Source organism: Centroberyx affinis, unplaced genomic scaffold (assembly GCF_046629955.1).
Source record: "Centroberyx affinis isolate AG114_WGS23_722 - 3 ecotype Tasmania unplaced genomic scaffold, CSIRO-AGI_Caff_v1 ptg002764l_1, whole genome shotgun sequence".
Lineage (NCBI taxonomy): Eukaryota > Metazoa > Chordata > Actinopteri > Beryciformes > Berycidae > Centroberyx > Centroberyx affinis.
This window is the reverse complement of record NW_027280925.1, coordinates 773,947-800,657: the sequence shown is the minus strand read 5'-3', so window position 1 is coordinate 800,657 and position 26,711 is coordinate 773,947. Positions and strand designations below refer to the sequence as shown.

Genomic DNA, 26,711 nt, shown 5'->3' with positions numbered 1-26,711 from the left:
TTTAAGGGTACTGGTATTGGTACTGGTATCATAATTTTTTAAACCCTGTGCATTTGTGGGTATGCAGAACGCTGGTGTTCCGACTTTTGCCTTTGTGCTCAAAGTGCAAACTTCCTATCATTAACCAACTCGTATTATCCCATTTGTCTGAGCATGAATACAAGCTCTCAAAATGCGTAATAGGAGAAACCATGAATGATAAGGGCCTTTGTGGCTCTTTTGTGCTGAAAAATCTTATTGACAGGCGGATAGGTGCACACTATAAATGAGCATAATAGAAAATCCGGTGTGCCATAAATCACATCAGCAGACAGGCCACATGCAAATGTGTTTATGGGCATCTGCTGACATCAGCAGCGCCGGACCAAATTTACCGGCATGTTTTATTTATCTTCTCCCCCCCATCGCAGACAACATGCTAGATATCATGAGCGGAAGGAGGGGCGTGAGTGAGAGGGGGAGAATTGCAAATGTGTGGGATGATAATGGAGAGAACATCTGTCTTACCCTCTTCTCGATTAACATAGAGTCTTAAATAGGGCTTTCGAGGTGGGGGTAGGATAAAGAAAATGAACGTATAGAGGACACCGCTGGAGGTCAAATCTCCCACACCTTGCTCATGTGGGAACTGCAGTCCAAAGCCAAACCACTTTACAGGATGTTGGAATTATAATGAAGCAATGAATCAAGGGCAGACAGGACAAACGTTTTTCATATCATCCATTATTGTCAGAAAACCATAGTGAAAGCTTATGCTATTAAAAATACTTGCTCTCTAGATATTCTAGAAAACGTCATGCAACTAATATGCAAGAAATTTGTGGAATAGCACACATAGCATCAACCACAACCTACCACTCTACTTAGAAAGAAAAGACGGTGCATCAAGAAACCAAATTCTGTCTTTTGTGGTCTGGGTTAGTTTTGACCTGTGACTGACCAAATGCAATTTTATAGTTTGGCCCTTACAGCACAGGCACTGGTGTACTAAAACTCATATTAATCTTATATACTGATTCATCCTTCACTCCTGGCTCATCTTACCATCTGAACGACTGCTTGTCCAAAGCACACAAGAGTCAAAGTCTAATCTTCAAGCACCAGTCAAAACCCTGATGATTCAGTGCGCTGGCTGAAGAAACCAAGAGCAGACGTACACATTAAGACTGAAAATCTGTTTTTGTGTGTCAAATAATTGAGAGGGATATGACATCAACTTTGAACGACGCATCTGAGATAGCCATTAACTGCTGAGGCCTCTCGCCTAATCCTATTTTCACTAGCACCATGTAATCAGAACATATAGCTGGAAGATGCCCAATCACATCACTTGTCTGCCATGACAACACTGGTCTCAAGCTGGGAAAACCGCCACAAACATGCCGGATGAGAACCAACACGCTGTCACTCAGCCAAAGCTTCTCACATGTCAATATCCGTTACCCGTAAAGCACAACAAACCCACCGACAAGTGCCACAGAATCCAAAAAATGACAAAAGGGACGCTTTTAAAACAGAACGGCAAGTGAAAAAATTGGTCCCTTTCACACTAAAAATGACCATCAGGAGAGATTACTTGTGCTCTAACATGCAGGCTAATGGAACAGTAAATATCAGAAAGACTCTTTAAAGCACTGAAAGCTTTTTAAGCAGCGCACAGATTAGACCCCTTATCCTCAGCTAGCCACGCAGAATGAGCACATGATTGAGCATCGTATAAATATTGTCTTCATTAAATTAAGTGTCGGGCTGGAGCTCTTTTTTTTCTCCAACACAGGACGCTTAAGAGAGCTTTTCTTCATAAAAACGCTGTGTGGTCGCTTCACTGGCTCACGTCTGCGTCCTTCCAATGCCCCTTAAAATGACAGTCGGGCAGTGTGAGGTGGCTGCACAGTAGGGAAGCGCACTTCAAAGCAGGCCATTTCATCTTCGCCAAGGCTGTCGGCCTCAAGTGGAGCATGAGATAAGGAAAATCAATACTCTATATCAGGCTTCTTCCTTCAAGCCTTGCGCTGCTCTTTGTGACAGCACATTCGAGCCGGCGCCTGAACTGCCCCAATTAACTGTTGTAAAAATTTCAAGTAAAATGCTGTGTATTTATTCACGTCAATCTCTTCCTCGTTGTGGTGCAGTAGAAAGGAAAAATCTCGTCGGCTACGGTGTCAGATACAAGTTTACATCAAAAAGTATTAATCGACATCTGTAGCAACCATGACCACAGAAACCCACTGCCAGAAAAAGGAACATGATGCATTACTACTTTGGGATAGAGATGCGAGATATAATGCAAACATTTCATTAAAAATAAAAAAAGGAAATAAGAATCTTTCTGAATCAGATGCAAAGCGCTGCAGTAACTTGAGGAATTACAACGCGATTCCCCAATCCAACTTCTGCATTTCAATACAGTACAATTCAGTTATTGGCATAGGTTATGTCAGTACATTTCACATAAAACAAAAAATAAATAAAATCACCTGTGATTTTTGTTGAAAAACATTAAACATTCAAACCAGGAGTCAGTGGTCAAATGTCTACTTCAATCAAGAAGTTAACCACAGCAATTGGTTAATGAATTCTCAGGACACTGGGAAATGCTATATCTAGATGTAAAAACAGGAGGGTTTTCTCCGAAGAGGCCCACTTTGAAGTGAATAGGGAAGATCGAGGGAGAGCAGAGCAATTAATTGCATTAAACAGAATGATAGTGGCTGTGATTTGTGCTTAAGCTCACACCTCTACACAGGGATGGAGTAAACAAAAAACAAACTGAAAATAGTTCCAGCAACTGCAATATTAAGGACTTCAAAAGACAGAAAGGTGGTTATGAATCACAATTTTTACAGCCTCAACTGGCTGAAGGTAAATTGATTCCAACCCTACTTTTACAGTCCTCAAGACCAAAACGCATTCTTTTATGATGAAAAAGTAATGATGGGATTCATTCACAAAATTGCATTGCCCTTCAACTTATTTATTGATGTACTGAACATGGAAAAAATCCAAAGTATCCAAACACAAAGTAAAGAACATGTACATCCTTTTAAATACTCAACAAAAGATATATTCTATTCCCAAAATGCTGTGAACCAAGTCAGACTGTACAACTTCAAATAAATAATCATTCTCACATTAAGAATTGAGATAAGAGGGGTGGGAGGGAACATTTGTTCATGCCGGGCCATCAAATTGTAGCACAAAATGTCAGACCCCAATCATCATGAATAAGTTGTCAGTTACAAAAAGAAAAGGTTACTTTCATTAATGATGGTCAGGCATGAAAAATGCAGCCCCTACCCCACAGCAGCAAGTATCACAACTCATCTAGACTTAAAGTTTAACTTTTACAAGTAACCCAAAGAAGGAATAGATAAACAAGAAAAAGCAGTTGCAAAGATAATTATATAATGCATAGCACACTGCTCATTTTAAGGGGAAGCATGACTAGTAATTGGTTTAAATACCAAGCAGGATGCAGGTGCAGTATTCAGTGCATCTAAGGCTTGACCAGCCTCCATTTGTTCGAGATAAGCAAGATGTTGTTAGTCAAACTCTTGCAACCCATTTTGCTATGGTCATGGAACTGCTTCACCGTCCTTCCCCAAAGTGAATAAAGCAATATACACCTTTTTACGATTTTAAAGACAGGTTATATGCATTACGTATATATGAGTATGAAAAAAAAGGTAATCAAATAGTTCAAAACTGTGGTTTATATCCATTCTTTACCACATAAATATATATATCTATAATGTTTATATATAAAAAACAAAAACAAAAAAAAGTCTATAGTTTCTTAATACCTTTTTACGAAGCAAGACTATCTACAGACCAAACAACCAACAAATTTGATGCACTGTAATGCTAGTCCATAGGACAACAAATCAAGTATTTCAACTGAAGGGAAACGACTGAAATAAAAGGCAATATCCAAAATGAAAATACCTTACATACTCCTTAAAGAAAAAAAGCACTTTGCAATGGAGTCCAAACTAGAACCAAAATAAGTTTGCCAAATACTCAACATAAAAAAGGACTTATTTACATAGCTCTAAGCTCAGGAGTAATCCGTTCTATTCCTCATTCAAACTAGTTTTCTTAAGCTGCTGCCTTCATCGGCTTGTCCTCCTTAATCTTTCATACAAAGTAGGTAAAAACCCTTATTGGTTGATATTAAGACAAAATCAGTCTAATGATATAGCGTAAGTACACCACAAAACACCATGAGCTCTGTCTGAAGGGAATCCTTTAGGAAGAACTGATTTTTATCCCCCATTTACCTTTTAAGATATCTCCACGTTATAATTTTGCATGCACTTTTGCGAACAAACCTTTGTATTTTTGTCCGTTTCCAAATCAAATCGGAAAGCGAGTTGCTAGTCATATAACAACCAGGATGATGGGACGACCCACAGATGATTTTACAAATGAAACCAGCACTGCCATTGATTCTAGAATCTAAAGATAATACAAAGATCTCAAAAGGTATCTTTTACATCATAAATCTCTCCAGAAATTTCAACCACTGCAAACTTTCTGGTAAAGTTCAAAAGCTCACAAGGTGTCATATGAAGATATTTCTCAAAGTATCCAAGTCAAAATATTTTGTTCCAGGTCCAGTAAAAAGTTTCTCCAAATTTTTCTTTTTATAAAAATAGATGCTTTTTAAACCCACATCAAAGAGGTTCTTAGCTCTTTGGCAAGGTACTGCTTTAAGAATTTTTTTTGTCTTTTCTCCATTAATTTTACAATAAGCAACATTATGCAGCCAACCAATAACCAACTCATATTACGATAAACAGAATACTTACAAAATCAACAAAACTGCAAATAGTTCAAAATAAGTACTTGCTAACCACTGAAGGCATAACGCACCTAAGGCAAATCAGGACACAGAAAAATACAAAGTAAATCACTACACAAAGCCTTACAAGACTTACTGTTTCAAAGCAGATGTGCAACAAAATGACAAAAACATATTAGTAACATTTTAGAAGGTCCATCTGTAAAGACAGCAAGAGAATGCAACATCACAGGCATGAAAACCTGCAGTATTTTTTTTCTGTTTCAACATAAAGTATATCAAGAAGATTCAAAGCTTAGCAATGAAGGAAAAGAAAAGAAAATCACATTGTTGGACGCTAAATATCGTTTCCTTCGTAACACTGATTTACAAAGATGTTTTTACTAATGTAGAAAGTTTACGGTCGGTACGTTTCCATTTTCTGTTCCCATTTTCTGCAGAGTTTTCTAGAAACAATCTGAGCGGGTATTAGGCTTTGTGCGTTTTGTTGGTTTTGAACGAGACTTGCAGAACTCTGTCCCCAAGGCGGTATCCATTCAAGCTGGCGATGGCCACGGCTGCCTCGTCGTAGTTAGTCATGGTGACAAAACCAAACCCTTTGCACTTGTTTGTGTTGAAGTCACGGATGACCTTGACATTTGTGACCGCACCAAATGGCCCAAACATCTGCCATAGGATGCTTTCATCTGCGTCTGGAGCCAGGTTGTAGACGAAGATGCACCAGCCGGTGCCTGCGTGCCCGGGGATGTTGATGCCAGCCAGGCTGGTCACCCCGTCAATGGCCATGGGGGAGAACCTGCTGTAAAAACACAGAAACAGCGCGGTTCAAGACAAGACCAAAAGCGAAGGCTAATAGGCCTTTTTTAAAGACAAGAGATCATGTCGACAAGCTCAACAGAATCTGACAAGTCTCTACAGGCATCAGTGGTAGCCCTACTTCATTCTGAGTCTTGTTTACATCGCTCTTACACTTTAACATACAAGTGTTAAAAACCCTTTCATTCCATAAACTTCTTTTCCATAAATCATTAGACGATCAAGTTCTTCTATGCCAAGTCTGAATATTTGCTCTTCAGCTAGGCAATTATTTATGAAGTCAGCCTTGTCAAAAATCAGTTGAGCTGCATATCGTAACTGTGCAGCACATGAAGAAGGTTTAAACAGACAAGAGATGTAGCTAAGGTGCTCACACTGATCTCCAATATCAAAGCTAGAGATTTCAAATCCAACTTCTCCTTACTAGCAAATTGTAGCCTATTAAATCAGTTTTCTGCGCTCACTGTGTGCCTAAGACCTGGTCTGTCTCAAGTATAAAATGACAGATCTCCAAAATGGACCATTTCCACCACAGCATAGGGTCATTTCCTAAAAAACTTATAAACAGGCAAATTTTAATGGAAAATAAAGAACCATATAAAATATGGAGTTTGTGCCAAGACTACAATATAAAAGGCACACAAAAGCCCTGATCTTTGGTACATGTGGTTTTACGGTTTGAAGAAACAAAATCCAAAGTGCATGGAAAGGCCATGAATTATTGCAGCAGGTGTCACATGAGATTAGCTGCTCCAGTTGGCCTCTCAGGGAACATCCACCATGACAGGTGTGCTCCCAGCATCAAGGACTCGGAGAGAGATTTGGCAACCAAGACGTCAGCCAACGAGCAGGAGAGAAGAGAAATCACAAGTCTACTGTCGCCAGTGATGGGCCTTTGAGCTTTTTGGGGATTGAACTTCAATCATGCTCTAGGAAGGTATTCTATGAAATTGAGCTCAGACAAACTGCTATCCCGGTGAACCCTGAAAGGCGTCTGACGCAACAAAGTTTAAAACAGGACAAGATTGTCCATAATAGATCAAGGTAAAGAGGGTGGAGCTCAAAATACAAGTATGCAATTTTGTGCAATAGCAAGTAAGAGATTGTAAAATTCTGCCATTTGTTATGTAGACAAGCAGTGTAGACAATGCTTTAATCTAGAAATGATGCTGTGACAGCATGCCAACAAAAGAAAATCTGAAATGCACTGTAGCAGCAGCATATTTAAAAGCATGAAAACAAACATGCTTTTAAATCTTATGAATCCAGCTCTGTGTGAATGGCAGAATTTCGTCATATTTAATCTGTGGCACTGTAAATAAAGGGGTCAAAGAGGCACCCAGTGGAAGAGTATGTTGAGTCAGAGGGGAAGTGATTGCCCAGGGTTACAGGAGCAGGTAGGCCACTGACTAGGTGACACGTGACCCGTCACTGGCCTTTCTCCTGCCAGCGTGAATCAACCTCACAGCCAGCAGTGTTCGCCCCTGACCCTCTTGCTCCTCACTCAACTCATACGCTGTCTCCCTCTCACACCTTCAGAACACCATTTGCTGTACGACAGTCTGACACAACACGCACAGATATGCGCCAGTGTTTTCTCCTACTACTGATTTTACCTGCCAAGTCTCCCCACCAAGAAGAGCTTCCACCCTTTCATTTGTATTGTTGGCAATGGAGATTTTAAAGAGTAATTTGGTCTAAATGTAGTTTCAGACTCTTTCCCGTCTTGCCAGGAATAGTTCTTTGAGGGGCACTAATGCACGCACACAAAATTATTTTTCTTTGATCAACAACCTCATATTGAATCCGTGCCACTTATTCCCATGCAGTGTTTACTACCTACACACAATGCCAAGGACTCATGAAGGGAAAAAAAGAAAAAGAAAAAGCCGACATGTCCTACCCAACTCCCTCATGTTAGGCCTGAAATTTCCCAGGAGATTAATTACAGCAGAGTAAGAAATCTGGAATAAAGTAATCAATTTACCTTTTGACTCCATAGGCCATGTTTAGCAGATTGTCCAACCTAAAAAAAAATAACACAAACACACACATATACATTAGTTCCAATATACATGATGCGTTTCATGAGGTTGATGAATACATTTTGACAAGTGTTGCTCAGGATGGTACAGAGATGAATCAATAGCTGTGTTGCCATAGCTCAAGTAGAGTCAGCTGTTGTACTCGAGTTATTCCCAAGACGATCATGTCCTTATTAACCTGCTGACTTTAACTTGTTTATCAATATTCTACCTTCTACCTACACAACATGGCCAACAGGAGACCTTCACTTACTACAGAGAGCAGAAGGTAGGTTGGAAATACTGAAGCAAGGCTTTTGGTTTTCATAGCACATCACATGAAAACAACCTTAATTTTCAGACAGTACGAGACTAGACATTTTGAGATTAGGCAATTTATTTATGAATTTATTTCCACATTTATGGCCAATAACTAGCCTTTAAAGTCCAAAAAAAAAACAACCTCAAACCACCTGTTGACTTAACTATCCAACAGAGTATTGTTCATCTCAGTTCCATGTTTGACAAAATCCCCACAAACCCAATAGTGTAGTCTGCAACAGGAGGAACACAGCAAAGTTTAAAATGTGAATATGGAGATGAATTATTCTGTCCAGAGTGCTGATGAGCTCCAACACAGAATATTTTCATAATACTGCTGTGAGACAATTTAAATGCTAATTTCAATAGCCTCGGAGGGTCAATAGATTCAATATCACTAGCAGCATTAACTAGACTTGGCTCTAATCAGATTTTGTTTGGGTTTTTTTTTTTGGTGTGCCCCTTTTACCTGAAGCGCTGTGCCTGCTGTGCGAGGGGTCCTGGGTACCTTCGATTGGGTGACTGATACAGCTGGGACAGGAGCGCCTGGCTGGTCTTCTGACTCGGGTTGTTGGCAAACTTGACTGTAATGGGCTCGGTGGCGCCGGGTGGCTTCTGGCAGTTCAGACCCTTGATGGCCTCCTCAGCCTCAATTCGCCGGTCAAAACGGATGAAGCCCACCCCTCTGGAGACACCTGAGGAGAGGACACGGAACAGATGGTTATTACACTCAGTGCCTCCGGACAGACATGCCAACATTCAACACCGACCTGCATGGTGGAATTCATTGACACACATCAGAGGAGTTTAAACAATGATAATATGGCAAAATATAATATGGCAATTTAGGGCAGCAAACTAGGTCTTTTGGAGCCGATTCCGATTACCGGTTTAATTTTTTTTAACAGTATGATCTGGTCACCAATCCAGTCACTAACCCTGAAACAATGAATTTTCCAGTACTTTCTACTAACAATGGTAAATCATGTAAATAAAACCGTAAAAATTTAAATATATGTTTAACAGATTGTTCTTATGGATGCATGACATTGCTGGCCTAGCCATGTGTAAATAAATATTCTTTTATCCAAACATAGTTATTAGATGTTAATGTGTGATCGATAAGCCGCCGATAGTGCATGCAAAAAGTTTTTCACTGAGGAAGAACAAGGCCAACTAAAAAACATATGGGCCCATTCTGCTTTAAAAAAAAAACCTGCCTGCCTGCAATTACTGTCGAATGGCACATGAGCACAAATAACAAATGTGGGCGTATAATGTGATCGGGCAGCTGAAAGCTGGTGTCACCAGAGTGACTGCTCAATATCTTTCTTTCTTTTCGTTTTTTAATGTCATTTTATGTATTTTTTCTGTGCTCTGCACTGGTGGTCTTGTATTAAAAAAAAAAAAAGGTAACGCAAATTGCCCTGACAACAAATGACATATGGAAGCTTTTTCCTTAATCCTCGCCTGAAAGAACATTGTACGTTGCAGCAGCAGGTAGGGACAGAAGTAGCGTTGGGGAAATGGCTCGGTGAAAAATTCTGTTTATTAGTATTTCATAAGGATTCAGTTTCCACATGGCAGTTGGGAAATGGAGATTATAACTGTTCTAAATGCATTTTATTTCTTGCCATGAAACAGGCATTGCAGCTACACCTTGGGGATGGGAAGAGAAAGGGAGGGAGAGCAAGAGAAGGTAAGCGCGGGCAGTGGGGGAAATTGGAGAGGAGAAAAGAAATTACCAGGCATCGAGTCCTGCTACTTCACACCCATTTCATATTCTATCCATCTATGCATATTTATGAACACCTCCAGTGGAAAATTGCATTTTTGGGGACCACATACTGCCACCTCTGATGTATTCCTTGGGCTTGGCTATGGCATTTTGTCAGGGAGTCAGTGAGCGAAGGAGGGGGAGGAACGATGTGATGTGAAAAAGGGGGGTGGGAAATAATAAAAAAAAAAAAAAACAGTGGGGGGAGGGGGACTGTTGTCACGTTCTACTCACCGGTCACCTGGTCCACCAGAATGCGTGAGGTAATGATGCGTCCATACTGAGAGAAGAGCTGCTCCAGTTCTTTCTGAGTCATGGTTTTTGGCAAGCCACTGACGTACAAATTTGCATCTCTGATGGAGGCGGAGCTCGGACGCGCATAGGAAACCTACAGCAGGAGACCGTTCACATGACCACTGGTTTTTGCTTGTGCAGCAAATTATAGTCAATTTCAGCACTGCACAGAGTAATACACTCACACACTTCTAGCATGAACTGGCTGAGAGGGGGTAGGCTATCAAATTTCTGGTTACATTTGTTCAGACTACCAGATGAGAGCAGACACTGTGGCCTATTTCTGGTAGAGAGAACGCAAGCACTTTAACCTTAACGAACTCAGGTCCAATTAAAAAGTAAACTCAAATGGACTGGTTATGTGGACCACATGATGTTGTACATGCAGCAAATCATCGTACAATATAGCATGACAATAATGACAATATGGAGTCAGAAAATGACTAATGCATCATGCAAAACATGCTACCTTTGCCTAAATATATGCTGTCATAAGAGACTTACTTTCAATTTCATTTCTTATATTTTGATAATGTACTGTGAACCTAGTATTGTGCATCAGATCGAATCATGGACTGAGCATGCTGTGATAAAACTATACTGCACTAAGCCAACACTATGCTGTAATAACTATGATAACCTACTAGCTACAATGATGGGAAAAACAAACAAACAAAACATTCATAAGTGCCCCTAAATCGCCTCTGATGGATCCTGTAATGTTTTGTCAAATAAAGGCCAACATGCCTGAACAAAGAGGGAGAACAGGCAGAACGGGACTAACAGTGAATGTTTCTGTGCAGATGTATATATTAAAAAAAATATCTTTGTTTATAGGCTTGAGGGGATTTCTAGGACAGACACAGCATGATTGTTTGGTAAAAACTTTCCAAAATAAAGCATTTATGGCACTACTGAATCCATTTACTCAAGTCAATGCCTGTGTTGTTGTGACTTGTAACAAAGTAGCCACTCTGCGACTAATCTTATCCATTGCTTTTTCTGAAGCCGTGACATATTTGGAAAGGGCGTTCTGGCGCCCCGGCACTGGGCTAAATAAACGTCCAGCGTAGTCATAAATCAACATTTGTCCATAAACACAGGCAAGTAATAGAAAACGGAGGGGGACCAGATAGTCATCTACCAGGTGCTGTGGATCAATACATCATTACACCCCTGAGTAGTCATAAATTCATTTTCCTCGGCACACCATCCTTTTTTGAGAGTCATGTAGACATTCAGAAACTCGCATGAAGGCACAAGCACCCACACAAACACACAGCGCCTACATCTAGGAGTTAATGTGTGAGGATGTGTTTATGTGTGTGTGTGTGTGTGTGTGTGTGTGTGTGTGGACAGTGCGGAGTCTGACTCTGCCGCATCTTGCTATTCCCTGTGCCTGGTGGCTGCAGGTTCTTGACAGGGCCGTCTATTATCTGGAGTGCACCGCCGCCGTATTTAATTACAGTGTCAGACCTGCTAAATGGTCCTCCACCAAACCCCTCTCTGCAATCTTACCCGATGGATTGTATCAATAAAATTCACTCGCTTTAATTAAACCTCCAAATAGGATCCCTTTTGGTGCTCCCCGATCAATGAGACCCCCACTCGGTCGCCCCCCTCACAACTCCCCCCATTCCTGTCCTGAAGGGAAGGCAGACGAGGTGAACGTGAAGCTAACGCTCCCTCCCCACAGCCCAGCAACTCCCTCGCTGCTCCCCATACCTCCCTCCGTCCCAGTCTCACCTTCACACTTCATTTGATGCTAATATTTGCAAAGTATATTCCTCTACCTCACTGGGGTTTATTTGCACTTCTGACAGAGCAGCTGGAGAATTTTGGATGATGTGTGATATATAAAAAAATGCTCCCATGTTCTACTTTCAGAGGTGTGAGCTGAAGAGAAGAGGTAGAGACAAGAAAAAGCTGTGTTCTGTTTGATTCATGCAAATGAAATGGTGCAGCTCAAAACATGCCACATCTTCCAGTCTCAATATAAATGTAAAGTAATCAAGTATGCAGCGCACAATTGGGTGCCACTCAAAGATCAATTTATTATCACTAAATACATTTTTGCCTACAGCCATTTTCTCCCCCTAAAGCCCCAGCTTCGGGAAAGATCCGGCTGGTTCCCTGTAAGGCCACTGTGGAAAATATCACATCTAATAATCTGGCTCCACCATCCACAAGTCCTACTTCACTATATGAAGCAAATGAGTTTTTCCAGCAGCACATCGAGTCCTACATTGCCAATGGCTCTGTCTCAAACGGCTAAAATGCTGCCTAATCAGGCAGCCTTCGGATGCAGGGAGGCATCAAGTCATGTCTCAATCGAATATTTACAAAAAATGCTGCCTGCTGAGGTGCCTCCAACTGGGCCGGTTTTGAAGGCAGCATAGACGTATCCTTCATTGATCAAGATATCTCACAATCCCGTGTGTCCGCTCCACTGTGCCGACAGAAACAAAAATGGTGAGCAACAGCTCGGAGTTCGTGTACAAATGTAAGTTATTGTTATTTTTTTAACCTCAGATTTTTTTTCTACCGCAAAATAGAGAGTTTAGTCACTGAATATCCATTCTCTTTTGATGTATAATGCTTATTTAAGAAATTTGTTCCAACTTTCAGATTCACTGAAAACAGACTTTTTGAGGTTAGCCTATCCGTTATGTTAGCTTACTAAGCAGACCATTGAATTATAGCCTAAAAGCCTGTATAGGCTAAAATGTTATTTATTTAAAACGCACTGATTGATCGTTGGTTAACCATTATTGAACTTCACCATTTCAATGGGTCGTGGAAGATACCACTGCATTTATTAAGGTCCGGCAGATGCAGGTCCAGACTGGTCCAGACTTCACAGGGCAAAAAACAGCGCCTTGAATGGATGGAAGTAAGTTGAGCTGACAAAAGCACTTTTTGTTGTTTAGGAGTGAAAACATTCCCATCCCTAAATTCTACCAGTTGGCTATTCAACAGACAGTAATTATGTTGTAGAAGTAACCTGAATGTTAAACTATTACTACTACTGCTACTACTGCTACAACTAGTATTACTACCTCCACTGTTACTACTAGGCTACTACTATTACTGCTCCTACCGTTATTACTACCATTACAACTGCTATTACTCCTATAATAAAAAAATAAAAAAAAGACTTAAATAGTCATGGTCGCCCACGTGGTCCTGCAAGGCAGACAGCTGAGCAGCAATTTGGTCTCTCAGGTCACTGCCACTGACTGTTTCTCCATCTCCTCCTTCCTCTTCGCCAGGTTCTCCATCCTCCACCAGTAGGACATCCCCATTGCTCACACAGATGTTGTGCAGAATTGTGACAACATCAGGGACGAAGTGGTGTCCACCTCCAGGGCATGGAGGAAGATGGCTCTCCACCTGGTCTTCATCATGCCAAATGCTGGCTCAAAGACAGAGCAAGCTCTAGCATGATGGGCATTGAACTTGTCAAGCCAGGTAAGTATTTATTTAAAATGGATTATCGCAAGCAATCCTTTCACATACTCCTCTGACTGGGTTTTTATAAGGTGTCACCAGGGAGATGGGCCTCTCCATGCATCACCCAGAGGGAAGGTACCCTGTGGTGGATACACCCCTCGCCGATACAAGGGACTGTGCCAGAGGACCCTGGAGTCGTGCACAGAGCCAGGGAAACCGACAAGTCATCACTGGACTTGGCTCTGTGGTCACATACAGCCTGCAGCTGGATGGAAGGGAACAGCTTGCGGTTCCGATAAGACCAAGCTTCTGGCTCTCCTTCGGGTTTGATGCAGATGTGACATCCATCAATGGCACCCATCGACTTTTGTGTATATAGTTTAGTTATTGTATATTGTGTATATAACTATTATTGTATAACTATTGTATATATAACTATTATATATAGTTGCATTCCTGTAATTGTGTTTTGTTATGTAGATATGTAGTTATTTTTTATTGGTTATATATTTATGTTATATGTAAATAAAGTACAAAAATCATTATAAAAATGGTTGATTATTTAATAGCAGAAACAGTACTTGAAATGTTTTTAGTAAAAGTAGAAATAGCCTATTAATTGCAGTATAACTACCAGTATAACTCAAGTGAAAGTCCTACATTTAAAACTGTAAGAAGGCAAAAAAAATATTGCAGCCTAAGTAATGAAATGGTTATGAAAAGTAAACCTAGTAGTTGCTGAACATATGTCATTTGAATTGCATGTTAAATATTTAATTACGTTAGTAAATGTTCTGTAATACTTTACACTATTGTGGTTGTTATAGTATTAACGATAGCTATTTTATTAAATCTATATAAAATTCTAATTTATACTAATACTATCACTAAAAAATATATAAGCAGTTATTCCAAATGACCAACAGGTGGCAGTATAACCGCTGTAACTGACAGACGGCAGCTGCCGGTATTTGGCGATGTCATGACGTTGCGACGCATTGCTGCCTTGGAAGTCCGTCTTAATCCAGATACCTTTACAGGTACGTTCATGCAAAAACGCTGCCTCCAAAGGACACTGCCTCGCTAGGCAGCAAGGCAGCAGGCAGCTGCCTTCCGTTTGAGACACAGCCATTGCCTGATGAATGCTAATGACAGCCACCTCCCTCTAACGGCATCATACAGCAGTGCTACAGCACATGCAACCATAGAAACAGTTCTGCTCTACTTGAGGCCCAGGCAAAGCTGCCTGTGCCCAGATTAACAATAGGCTCCCTTTCCTCCCCTCATTTCTCCTCCCTCACTATGCTTTGACTCCAACCCAGAGATCTGGATGTATATTGTACGTATGAAATTTTTGCAAATTGTTGTGAATGGAAACAGATTTAAGCAGCTTGAATCTGATTAGGATATTCTGTCTGATTAGGTGATCTTATTGGAAAAGGGAAAAAAAAAATCTCTTGCAAAAAACAAAATAATCAAAGAATAAAAATGGCAACATATGTTAAAATGAAAGTCCATTACATGTATGACATCTTACCTTGATGGTTTTGGTCTGGAGTCTCAGGCCATTTAAGGTATTGATGGCTTTTTCTGCGTCCTTCGGGTCCACATAATTCACAAATCCATAACCTAGGCTCTGCCCTGCAATAATAAAACCAGAAATACAAAACCATACTTAATTGAGGGTAGTTTTACATGAATGAATGCAAACTACACAGTCAAAATGTATTACCACTTTATAGGAGCACATGTACAGCATCGTCCTTTCACAATTCATTGCTGGATGCCAACAATGCAGTTTTACTTAACAAAAAAATGGCAAATTTCATTGATGCCACTGGGACACAGAATCTGTTGATACAGAAACAGTGCCTTTACTCCTTATGCAGCTAAAGCATGCCACAAACCCTTTCCTCCTTTGTATTAAAGCTCAAAGAGCAGAGTATGTAGAGTACAGGAGGCCACAAGGCCATCTCCAACAAATGCCTATTTGGCTTAGAACCTACAGTCTGTTGCCAACTCCTTGACAAACATGTCTTAAATTACCACCGACAGGCGATTCCTCTGCTTTCACACCAACTCATCTCAGGCACAGTGCAGCAGCTGAGGCTCAATGTGTTCCCCTCCCTCTACAGTTTATCTCTAAAATGTACAATAGATTGACACCCACTCTTTATGTGCACAGAGGCAATTCAATTTCCTCCACCCACACTGCTGGGTCTCTACGCAATTCCACTACCGGTCAAGTTCACCAGCGCAATCAACTTCAGCATATTAATACATAAGCAACTTGAATTATCTTAAAAACTTTGTACAAGATCAGTTGGAAGATAATATTTTCACGTACCCACAGTATCACTTTTAAGCACATTATTACTACAAGAAAGGTTCACCTGGGGGAGGAAAAAAAAACGTCTACATCGAACAAACCCATGGGTAAAGAGGGACTCAACTGGGGTGGAGGGTGGCTGAGTTTGCAGAGTATTCACCTCAAAACACATTTTGCCCATTATGGTATTAATGGGGCAAGATTAATCTCTTCAAGATACTCAGAGAGACATAGCTAAACGGGGGGGGGGGGGGGGGGGGGGGAGAAAAAGCTGCAACATGGGTACACACTCGTCCCCCACTTATATAAATTATTCCCAATCAAACCATCTTTTTTCTATGACTGGTGAACTAAATCTATATCCATTTTGCATTTTTGTAAGCCACACTGGCTTTTGCATATTTTGGACTGTCAGGCTGTAACATATGCAAATATGTGTGTGTAAAATAAGTATGCAGATAAATATTTATATTAATATGGAAAATAAGAATTTGCAACCAACTTTCAACTTGGCACTGGCAGCACTGCTAGCAAATTAGCTTTACCCCGCTGGTACCCAATAGCCTACATGCATCCATACTGGCTTTATCTGGCTTACCAGCATGAGTCACTGCTCTCATGGGTTCCTCAGCTGTGATCAAGAGAAGTTCATAAACTTAATTTCACCTAGCATCTCGGGGACCACTATAGCCAGGAGAAACACGCAGAGCCTTTGAAATGAGCTGGTGAGATGACACTTTTACTTAAGCCTGGAGGGCAAACACAGCTTGCCTCACTGGGTTCTTCCACATGGTGTGTGTGCATGCTTACAATTATGTCTTCCTATGGAACGTCTCAACATTTACTACTTGAGTTAAAACTGTGACTTAAACATTTGCCTATAAGGCATAACAGGCTCCCAAGTTGCAGCTGGCAGAAGAGGTGGAGGACACGTGGTGGGATGCACTTTTGAACAGCGGATGGCTAAAGACTAGCACTGCCCATAGAGGTAGGAAGGAGACGTCAAGGGTAAGCTGCAGCAGCAGCAGCAGCAATACAACAGCATTTCAAGCTAAGAGGAAGACATGCAGCTCTCTGGTGATTACTTAACATCTGACGTAGCACCAGCACACAGATGTAGGTTGGCTTAAATACACTGCCACAGGGCCAAGGGAGAGACGAAAAAGCAACACAGTCTAAAGGGTTGTGCAGTGCTGAAACTGAATCAGTACACCATCCACATGAAATGACCTGAAGGCTTTGAATAAAATTCAAGGCTTGAATAAAATTAGGGCCCTATAGTTTGAAACCATTGCCAGAAGAGTTGTTTGAATTCAAACTTTTGCTGGTAAAAAAAAATAAATAGGGATAGATTAATACTAGTTTAATTGGCTTCCTTCATTGTTGATAGCATGCCGATCAGTTACTGCTGATATGCAACGCAGGTACAACATCCATCCATAATGCAACCTGCATAATCACTGGATGACAAAATATACTACTCATCCGTAGGGAACAATGACAATGAAAACTATACTGCTCATTAGTCAGGAACAAACCATTTTTCTGATGCAGGGTTGGGATTTAAAAGCAGGGCTAAAGTGCAACCATATTAATTGCAAATGCGATCCAAATTGAAATACAGAGATGCAATCTGACAACTTCTTTAGAGCGAGCATGGCAATGGCTTACCTGTTATCTGTGCTAGCCGATCAAACGTCACCTTGACTATGTTTAGCTCAAAACGGTTGCTATAATTGTCTGAAATCAAATCCCCTTCCTGAGGCTTCCTCTCATAAGACGGCAATGAGGCCAGCAGTTGACGCTTGTGGAAAACACACTTTTCCAAGTGGCTTTTTTTTTTCTTTTTTTTTTTTTTTTTTAAATATATGGTTATTTTTGTTTTAATACGGGTAATACCTCTGATCACCATACTGATGTCAGGAGCCTTTGGAGTCCTGCATCAAACAGACCTATCTACCTACACTTGGTTTTAGTGTTGTGCCAGTGCAATAGAAAGGAGCTTGCTCCCGTTGCATCTCATCCAGTCCAACAGAATCTCCCGTTGTGAAAACAAAAGTGAAACTTATGATTCTACGCTCCACACTTGCTTGCCTGTGTTTGTAACGCGTGCTAGACAGTAACTTAACACTTTTTTAAGTTGTCACAGATGTGTAAAATTGCCCAATACTCAAATATGAGGTGAACATGAGCGCAATGCCACTCATAGACACGCACATTGCCCTACTTGCCAGTTCGATTTGACTCAACAGTTGGGATTTTCTATAATAGCCGAGTTGCCGAAATGTGATGTTTAGAGGGCACAGAACATGGAAGCCGTGTAAACAACTGATATACATTTGATGTACTTTATGTTACTGCTTGACATAATCCTGATGTATGTTTCTAATTTCCATATTTGGACATCTGGTATATACAGAATGTAAAATCGTAATTATTTTATTTCTCACTTTTCAAAACAACAAAATCTAAATTACAAATAAAGTAAGGTGTTCCTTAAATTTTTGGGGTGCAAATAAACGTCTGCTGGTGTCCCTCAGTTTCTGAGCACCAGAGCAACATTTAGAGCCCTGAAGAGCAGAACTGACAAAAGCAGTCTTCTGCGTAATGCACTTCCAACAATATGCTTTTATTCACCACCACGCCACTGTGTCCAGAAAACAATATAATCCAGTTAGCTATGCATTGGGTTTCCAGAGATACAGTATATTGTGATATTTTAATGTCATGTTATCATAGAGAAAAATAACAATGGTAATCCATGTAGGTGGTTCAGGTTGTTTCAAAGAGGCAGATACTATTATTCAATAATTTTACATATAAATTTACAGTATAAACCCCATTTAAAAAAAAACTCAATCAAAACTGTTTAACATTCAAGTGACAGCACTATTAACAACTGACTGACTTCTACCAATAAACCAAACATGAAAGAAAACATCAAAACAAAGCAAAACTACAATGACAAGCAGTCTGATAGATCTATTTATACTTTGTTACATCTGTTCTTGCCAACCACAAACATTTAAATTTAACTTCTAAATCCCTAAATAGAGTAACAAACGGACATGCATACAGCACCAGCACCAAGGTGGAAGTCACCAGTCACTTGCTGGTAAATTTTGGCTGCGTCTATCAAGTTTGTTCACTCTGCCAGCCACTTTAAAAATTAGCAACCTTGATTTCAGAGGTCCTATCCTAAAAATCTTGTTTGGTGGAAAATTAATGGTCTATAGACATAAAATGTTTTCTGCTCCGACCAACACAAAGGTTTAGTTAAGCCATTAATCAGCCAATACCCGTTAAAAGTAAATTTCTACTCCCCCACTATCTACATCTCATGTGAACGTCACCTTTTTCACTTGAGATGCGTGAGGGCTTCAAGTACCGCCTCAAGTCCTTTTCACTCTAGGTTGATTTCAAACGGCTTGTTTCATTTAGTTCCCAACACTTAAATTATTTACAGTGCTACTTTCACACTTGCTCTGCTAAATATGTAGCCTATCAAGCATGTTTATGTTCAATCATGCACAACACAAACGAGGATCACTTGTCAATTCAGCCCATTTCACAAAATAACAATCAAATGCTTATCTTGCATGCATGGCTCAACACTTAACTACTTTCATCATCACTACATGCCAAACACCTAAATTCAGCCATGAACACGCAATGAGAACGCCCCCCTTCCTTCTACACCTTGATGCCACTTTAATTTACAGAAAGATAAAATATGAAAGCTTAGATTTGTATATAAAGCAGCATTGGCTGTGTGGCACTCCAATTGAGCTACCACTTACTTTTTAACTGTACAACACAAAATAATGGTGTTAAACTTCATGAGTTCTTTACTATAAATTAGCCTAACATAGGCATTGTCTTTTTAAGGGTGGTGAGAAAGCCTCACGAAAGCTAATATATTGTGGTTCTAGGACAGCGGTTCCCAGACTTTTTAGGCAACGCACCCCCTTCTACATCATGACCCGATTGATGCACCCCCAATCCCCCATACCTTAAAAAAAAACCAAAAAAAAACGCAACATAGCCTATTTATAGCTGCATTAAAAGCATCACGTTTAATCATGCACAAATAATCAGAACAGAAATCAGAAAATATTCAAGAGAGCTCTCACATTCAAATGAAACTGCAACAAAGTTTCAATAAATTACAACAAAGTTACGCACAAGCCGTCACTTTTAAAGAGCAAAGAGGATGGGTGAGGGCGAGGACGCACGCACAGCCTCAGAGGCAGATAGGCCCATCATGAGAGAAGATGGGGAAAAATGCTGTCAGCCGCATTAAAGAAAATTTGCATCAAGGTTAAATTACAATTAACCATTTATTTATTTATTAAAATGTAAGTTTTTAATTTTAAATTAAAATTTTACAAAGGAAATTTTTAAATTTCATGTTTTTATTTAGTGAAAAATCCCACTTGAAAAAATTACAGTGTAATGGTGTAATTATTACACCACCATTACATTTTTCCTCTCGCGCACCCCCTAGAGGCAGCTCGAGCACCCTAAGGGGTGCGAGCACCACACTTTGGGAATCCCTGTTCTAGGAAATAAACACAGACACATCCATGCTAAACACAGAGCATTTACATTTTCAGACTTGGGAAAAGCCATTACTAGTCGCAGTGAACAGTAGGGAACACGCAAAAGATGGACTCTTATGAATACTGGTCAGCTATACATAAGCATTGTGAAACATTTAACATTATGAATATTTTAAAGCCAGAGGTGGTTGTGTGCACATCTTCCATGTTCATTTAATGATGCTGGACTACACTGGTGTCTCAAAATACAAAGATGATCTATAATTACAAAAGGAATACAGACTCAATTCAAGAAGGCGTCTCAAACAAACCCAACAGCCTCCTGCCTCTGTTCACTGGGAGAGACCAGTTCACTAAACTGAGGCTGTGGATGTTTCAGGGAAAAATGCAAATGAAACAGATGCTTATTCCTCCTCAAAAGGCTAGTAAGGCCCAGGTCCCTGACCGTCAGACTGCGTTATAAGAAGCAGATGGGGGAAGGTCTAGGTAACCTTGACCAACACAGCAAGCGGTAAGAATCCAGCAGCCTCAGCCATTATCTACCCGCTCACGTCCGAGAGGCCATGTCAGCGTGTGCCTCTACCAGCTGCATCGACCTGCCCAAATATAAGGAACCTTAATATTCGATTGAAATTTGACTCCACAGAGTTCCTTGGAGGTGCTCCAACTCTGTAATTAAGAACCAAGGAAACAGTCTCTTTCAATAGGAAACCTATATTCCACAGTACCTGTTCAGGTTCCCTGAGGCCCATTTCTTTACAATACCATTTTGCTAGTGGCTCAGTAGAGGATGCACAACAGTACTACACTACAAATTAAACCAGTATATTTAACAATTAAATCAGTCTTCATTGGAGAAAGTCAATCTGGTTTGCTGCTGGGTAGGTTTCATAATGTTACCGTGTGAAGACGGCATCTAATAACATTCTGCACACTAAGAGCCTCCTTTTGCCTCACTATTGGCTGGATTTCAAAATTAAGCATTCATTGGGGGTAAAAAGCAAAGTTCCATAATTAATGATGCTAGAGATCAAAAGAGATCAAATACATAGAAGGGAATTCACATACTGTGCATGCATAAACAGTAAAAACTTATGACATGGACAATACTGTTGGTAGGGCCCAACTGATACATTACTTGGGTTCGATGTTAATAGTTGGGGAGGAGAAGGTTATCTCAACATTACTCTTCTCCAAGATCAGGTCTAAATGTGACCCTGTCAGAATTGAAAGGTCAAGTAATCGTGCTGAAATCTCATTTTGCCCCAATTGTAAATGTAAAATAAATAAATGGAAATAATATCAGAGCAATCAGTATCTGTTGGGCCCCAACTATTAGCCAGCCACAGCAGCATAAAGAGTTATTGTCTGTACGTTACCTGTTATTTTGTCTCGAACTAGTTTACAGGACTCAATTTCTCCGATGCTCCCAAACAAACTCTTCAGCTCCTCTTGGGTCATGTTCTGAGGCAGATAGTTGACTATCAAGTTAGTTTTACTGTCCTCTATGCTCCCTGACTCTACAGGAGAGGAGCAGTTGTTTGAGATTGTTGAGGGACCGTTGCTCGTGTTGTTGCAAGTTGGCCCATTGGACAGCTGTGTTTCCATGGCAGCAATTACCTGCTAAAGAGACAGAAAAACTCAAGTCAGAGCCACATGCTAATTAAAGATAATCAAAACAGCAAGAGATAGTGTTAAAAAAGGATGCTCTTCACACATGGCGACATTGTTTTGTTGGAGTATTAATTTTGTTGGCAGAGTGATGTATAACTACAATTTGCGGTTCAATCAAACTTGAACTTATTTCAACCTCATTGCAAAACATCATTATATCAAGAAAACTAAGCTCCAGAGAGCAATGCATAAGTAAAGAGTATTTTTTATAGTCAGAAAAAAAAAGACATTTAAAAACATTTTGTTCTGTTTATTCTTGTTGGCCGTTAACATATGAATGAGGTTGCTGTCCTTTATCCAACTACTTTTTCTTAGAGCAAAATATTTTGGTGCAGTACAGTAGAACTCAAGATCAATATTACAGGTCACTAACATTGGAAAAAAAAAAGGGTGTAATGAGCTGTGAAGTTGCAAATCTGGAGCCACAGCCGGTGAAGCTTTTTTTCTTTTTTTCGTGATTTTTGTTTTGATATTTAGCCAAATGTGAACTGGTTAGAGCTACCACAGGTTTAAAAAAAAAAAAAAAAAAAAAGACTGCTCATTGAATTCCATTTCTGTTGTATCACTAAAAAAAAAAAAAAAACATTAATGCTTTTCTTGTTTCTAGGAAGACAGATGAGACATTCTACTCTGAAGAGGCAAAGAAACGCTCTACTATAATCTGTCAAAAACGAACACTTGATAAAGCAGTATTAACACTGGCACGTGATGTGTTTAAAAATATCTGTCAAGGGTAAATGTAGCAGCCAAGTGAAACATTCCATTCAGCAAAAATAGCCTATCTGGAAAAGCAGAGCCTATAGCAGCGCCAATCTGCAGCCATCAGTACACTAGCATCGGACAACAGGCCTTGAGCAATATGGTAATTAGTTTGTAGCCGAAATCCTACATGTTAAGGCAACCAGCAGCAAGTTAATGTATGAAGAGTCATCCTTTATTAACATATCCAGCAATGTGCAGAATGCAGGTCAGTTTAATCACACCACCATCCATATTATTCCATCACATTTTGACAAATACATTGTGCACGGAGGCCATAGAGCCATAATTTGAACAGTGACAATAGACAGTTTTAGACCATACCAATACAGTCACATAGCATATGAACGACTTGGGAGCTTTTCATACACAAAACCCAAAAACGTGCCATAAATTCAAAATTGAACACGTGATTAATTTGATTTGAACGTCCAAACATGACTGACAGCTAACGTCATTGGTATGGCCTGAGCACTGAGACAATGAGCAGGCCTTCTGGCCATCAAATGAATTCAAGAAAGAAGTGCCACAGACCCCAGTCCAAGGCTCAGCCGCCCACGAACCACTTCTAAGCAGAGAAGCCACATCGCACAGTCTGACTGCCATGTTAGTTTGGAGTTGCCGTCTGCAAATGTGGACACAAAAAGTACTTCATGTTAGATCAACAAGAACAAAAGCAACAGTCAGTGGTGATCACATGTCATTGTTGGGGGGAGGAGGGGGGTGGCTATTTTTTTGGAACTGGCTGTCCATGCAGATTGGCTTAAACCAGGGAGAGGCAAAAGGCAATGTTTCACTTAGTCACAATTCATCTTCAGCAAGGAGCAAACAGCGGAACCAAGGAATGTAGAAATGTTCAGTTAAGAGAGAAACCTGGCCACAAGAACAGGGACAATAAGCATGAGGAATGGCAATTAGTAAAATGGATGGGGGGGTGCTTCACAGAGAGGTGCACTGAAATTGGACAGCACAAATCAATCAGTCTGCTCAGTTTGCCCACATCCAGCAGATAGAGCCACTGCTTGAGTTACGCTGACACACATCCTGCATTTGTGAACCAAGTTTAAAGAAGCACACCAAGCACTAACACTGCATACCCTTGTACATTTGAACCTCTAACAATGTAATAATCTGCATATTTCCCAGAGATCTTAAAACCTACCCATGATCCCATTAACAAACCAATGACATGTGGATACATGAAATCGCCAAGGTGAGATGAGAAGCCAGAGCTTACTAACAAACATCTTGGCAAACCTAACAGTCAAGAATAACCAATTTAAGGCTTGTAACTGACTTAAATCACCACAACAAACAGGGTAAAAAAACAAGCCACACTGGTTCAAGATCTATTCAGTTTTGTTGATATAGTAGCAAACGTAGGCTGTCTGTGATGGGAAATCTTACTACAGTCAACTGACATGCCTCAGTGCATCATTGGCCACTGACAGGACATTTTGTAAGGCACCCTGTTTATAAGCCAATCATGTTATCATTCAAAATTCCAATACTTCAGTAGTCACAGATTAATCCAGCATCTACTAATATTTGCCTTCTTGGAAGAGCAGACTGCTTTAGGCACATTTGCTATAATAGCTTCAAATTGTTCAATATTAAGGGTAATAAAGGTGAGTACACAAATAAATGGCTGCAACCCACTCCTCTGAGTACAAAAGCGCAAGACAGAGAATGTTGCCACTGGCAACAGCCTGACATTGAAATCCATAGTTGCATTTGAAAACTTTGGTTGCTTCGGTTTGGTTGAAAAACAAATGCTTTAGGCCAATCAATCAACTGTGCACAATCTCTTATTTACACAGCAGTAAGGTGATGATTTACTTAATTGTAAATTAATAATTGGGCTATTCTTAAACACACTTTTGCTATATTATTCATACAAAACTGAACCCCACTTTCCATATGCAAATTTAATGAAACAATGTTTTTAAATGAGCCAGATCATATTTCTACTTGTATAGAGTGATTGATATTTTGTCTTTCTGGCTCTGATGTCATTTGTTTGTTGTGGTTCAATTTAATGTTATTTATTTAATAATTTTTTACCTTATGGATCTTTCTTTTTACTGTTTTCAATACACTTCTCTCTCTCTCTCTCATATATATATATATATATATATATATATATCTATATCTCTGACCCTTCTGACTTTGTCTTCATCCTCTCAATCTAGGCTATTGCACAACATGAATCATAATAAATGTGAACTATGGGTGAAATTAGTCAGAGGTAATGCAGAAGCAGCTCAAGTTGGCGGATAACACAGATTCCAAACTATAGGTTTATTACCATTTGTTGCTATTTACCCGCTGGTGCAGCCATTTGCAGAAAGAATGTGGACCAGTGCTTCCCATACAATGTTAATATTTGGGCAGCCCGCCCAGGTAAATTAACAGTCCGCCAAGTAAATTTTTGTTTTGGACTCATTTCAGATGCCGTGATGCATGAAGCTGGCGGTTCTCGCCGATTTAGTTTTCAAACAATCAAGATTTAATGGTGCCAAGTGCCAAAAGCATGTTAGTGAACTACAATGACCAAAATTCACTGCACCTATGACGCAGCGCATTTGTGCTCCTTCGAGATGCAGTGTGTCTATGCTGACACAAACTGAGTGGTGGAACATAGCCCTGATAATCAGAAGAAGTATAATAGTCAGCTACTGGTGCAAAGCGATTAGCATGTACTAGATTGAGAGACTTCAATGCCTGAAAATAAAAATAAAAGATTTACTGGGGTCACTACATGAAATATCAACAACAAGTCGTCAATAACCCTCCCTTGCACTACCAAAGTAAATTGGCAACCTGTGGGAAAGACTGTGGACAAAAACTTGATCAGTTACTTACATAGCTACATGTTAGACAAACATGTCCTTTCCTCCTTAGCTGCAGTGTTGGTCATTCTAAAAACAGACCATTCCATTGATTCCATTGAATTGATCAACTGAAAATATCAATTAATTGAGCTGTGAAGATGACTGAAAATGGCCATCCATATGCCTGATCCATGCTTCTACCCTGACATTTCAACATTCAGGCTAACTATGCCTTGTTCATCTGGACCAGTAGAGAGTTTTGTTTTTTTATGAATTCCTGGTGTGGCTATTTTTTTAGGCTTTTCAATCTGCTGTAGAAAAAAAAAAATCAAAAACATTCAGCGTCATTGTTGTAACGCCCAAGTGCAAATACTTGATTCAATTAATTCCCCAGCCTGTCCCTCAACCAAGGTCAAAACCCACTGGCTATAGAACCTTAACAAAAATAGAAAACTAGAGCCCTGCAGCAAACACCTCTAACTCCTACATAGTTAGGACCCTTTACTAGAGAAATATGGTTCATTCATTAGAGGAAACTATGGGCCCACTGTAGTGCATATGCATGTCAAATGGAAAACAAATTTTGCATTGGGATATTATGGCAACAACTGGGAGGTTCAACAACAAGGATTGCCCAACGGCCATTTCAAATAAGGCAGATCAAGCTAGCTCCTTCATGAAAAGGTACCACCAATCACCACAAACACTTGATGCCCACAGTAAGTACCAGCACCACCTAGCCGGTGTTTTGGACAAGCAGCTAGCTGACAACCATCCGTCCTGTCAGATTAATGTACTGGAATGGATTGGAGAGATTTACCAGTCTCATGAATATCCATTCTGGTCTTTGTTTTATTAAAAAATACATTATTCACAATCATTTACTTTTGTTTTTCAGTCCTGCTGTTAATATTTTAAACCTAGCCTGTCTCAGCTAACAAAAACAGGTGTATGTAGCCTAATGCGCGCATTTATATGATAAATTACGGAGTCATGATTACTGTGATGGCTTATAATAGGACCACTCTATCAATAGTTTGAAGTGAACCCTAGCATATCATGAG

General features: G+C 40.0%; 1 protein-coding gene across 8 annotated transcripts; it reads right to left on the bottom strand.

The window, feature by feature from the left end:
• Positions 1-5,272: 5,272 nt before the first annotated feature.
• Positions 5,273-23,443, bottom strand: elavl2 (ELAV like neuron-specific RNA binding protein 2). Of its 8 annotated transcripts, XM_071535755.1 has the most exons (8): positions 22,181-22,195; positions 21,760-22,003; positions 15,027-15,130; positions 9,977-10,130; positions 8,435-8,660; positions 7,608-7,646; positions 7,024-7,056; positions 5,273-5,603 (listed from the first exon to the last, which is right to left on the bottom strand). In XM_071535755.1, the coding sequence occupies exons 2-8, from the start codon at positions 21,986-21,988 to the stop codon at positions 5,273-5,275; spliced, it is 1,116 nt and encodes a 371-aa protein (XP_071391856.1). In that variant the 5' UTR covers positions 21,989-22,003; positions 22,181-22,195. The 8 variants fall into 8 exon arrangements, with proteins under 8 accessions (XP_071391856.1, XP_071391860.1, XP_071391852.1 ...); XM_071535759.1 differs by lacking the exons at positions 7,024-7,056; positions 22,181-22,195 and adding an exon at positions 23,348-23,443; XM_071535751.1 differs by lacking the exons at positions 7,024-7,056; positions 22,181-22,195 and adding an exon at positions 23,348-23,419 and having other exon boundaries at positions 5,273-5,600.
• Between the last annotated feature and the right edge of the window lie 3,268 nt (positions 23,444-26,711).

Bases quoted from the DNA above. Each gene is read 5' to 3' on its own strand.
- elavl2 (XM_071535759.1), bottom strand. From the start codon at position 23,419: ATGGCAGTCAGACTGTGCGATGTGGCTTCTCTGCTTAGAAGTGGTTCG. The intron at 15,131-21,759 runs GTAACGTACAGA...TTATTATTGCAG, and splicing joins AGTTCGAGACAAAATAACAG to GGCAGAGCCTAGGTTATGGA. The intron at 7,647-8,434 runs GTAAAAGGGGCA...ATTTTTTTTTAG, and splicing joins CAGCAGGCACAGCGCTTCAG to GTTGGACAATCTGCTAAACA.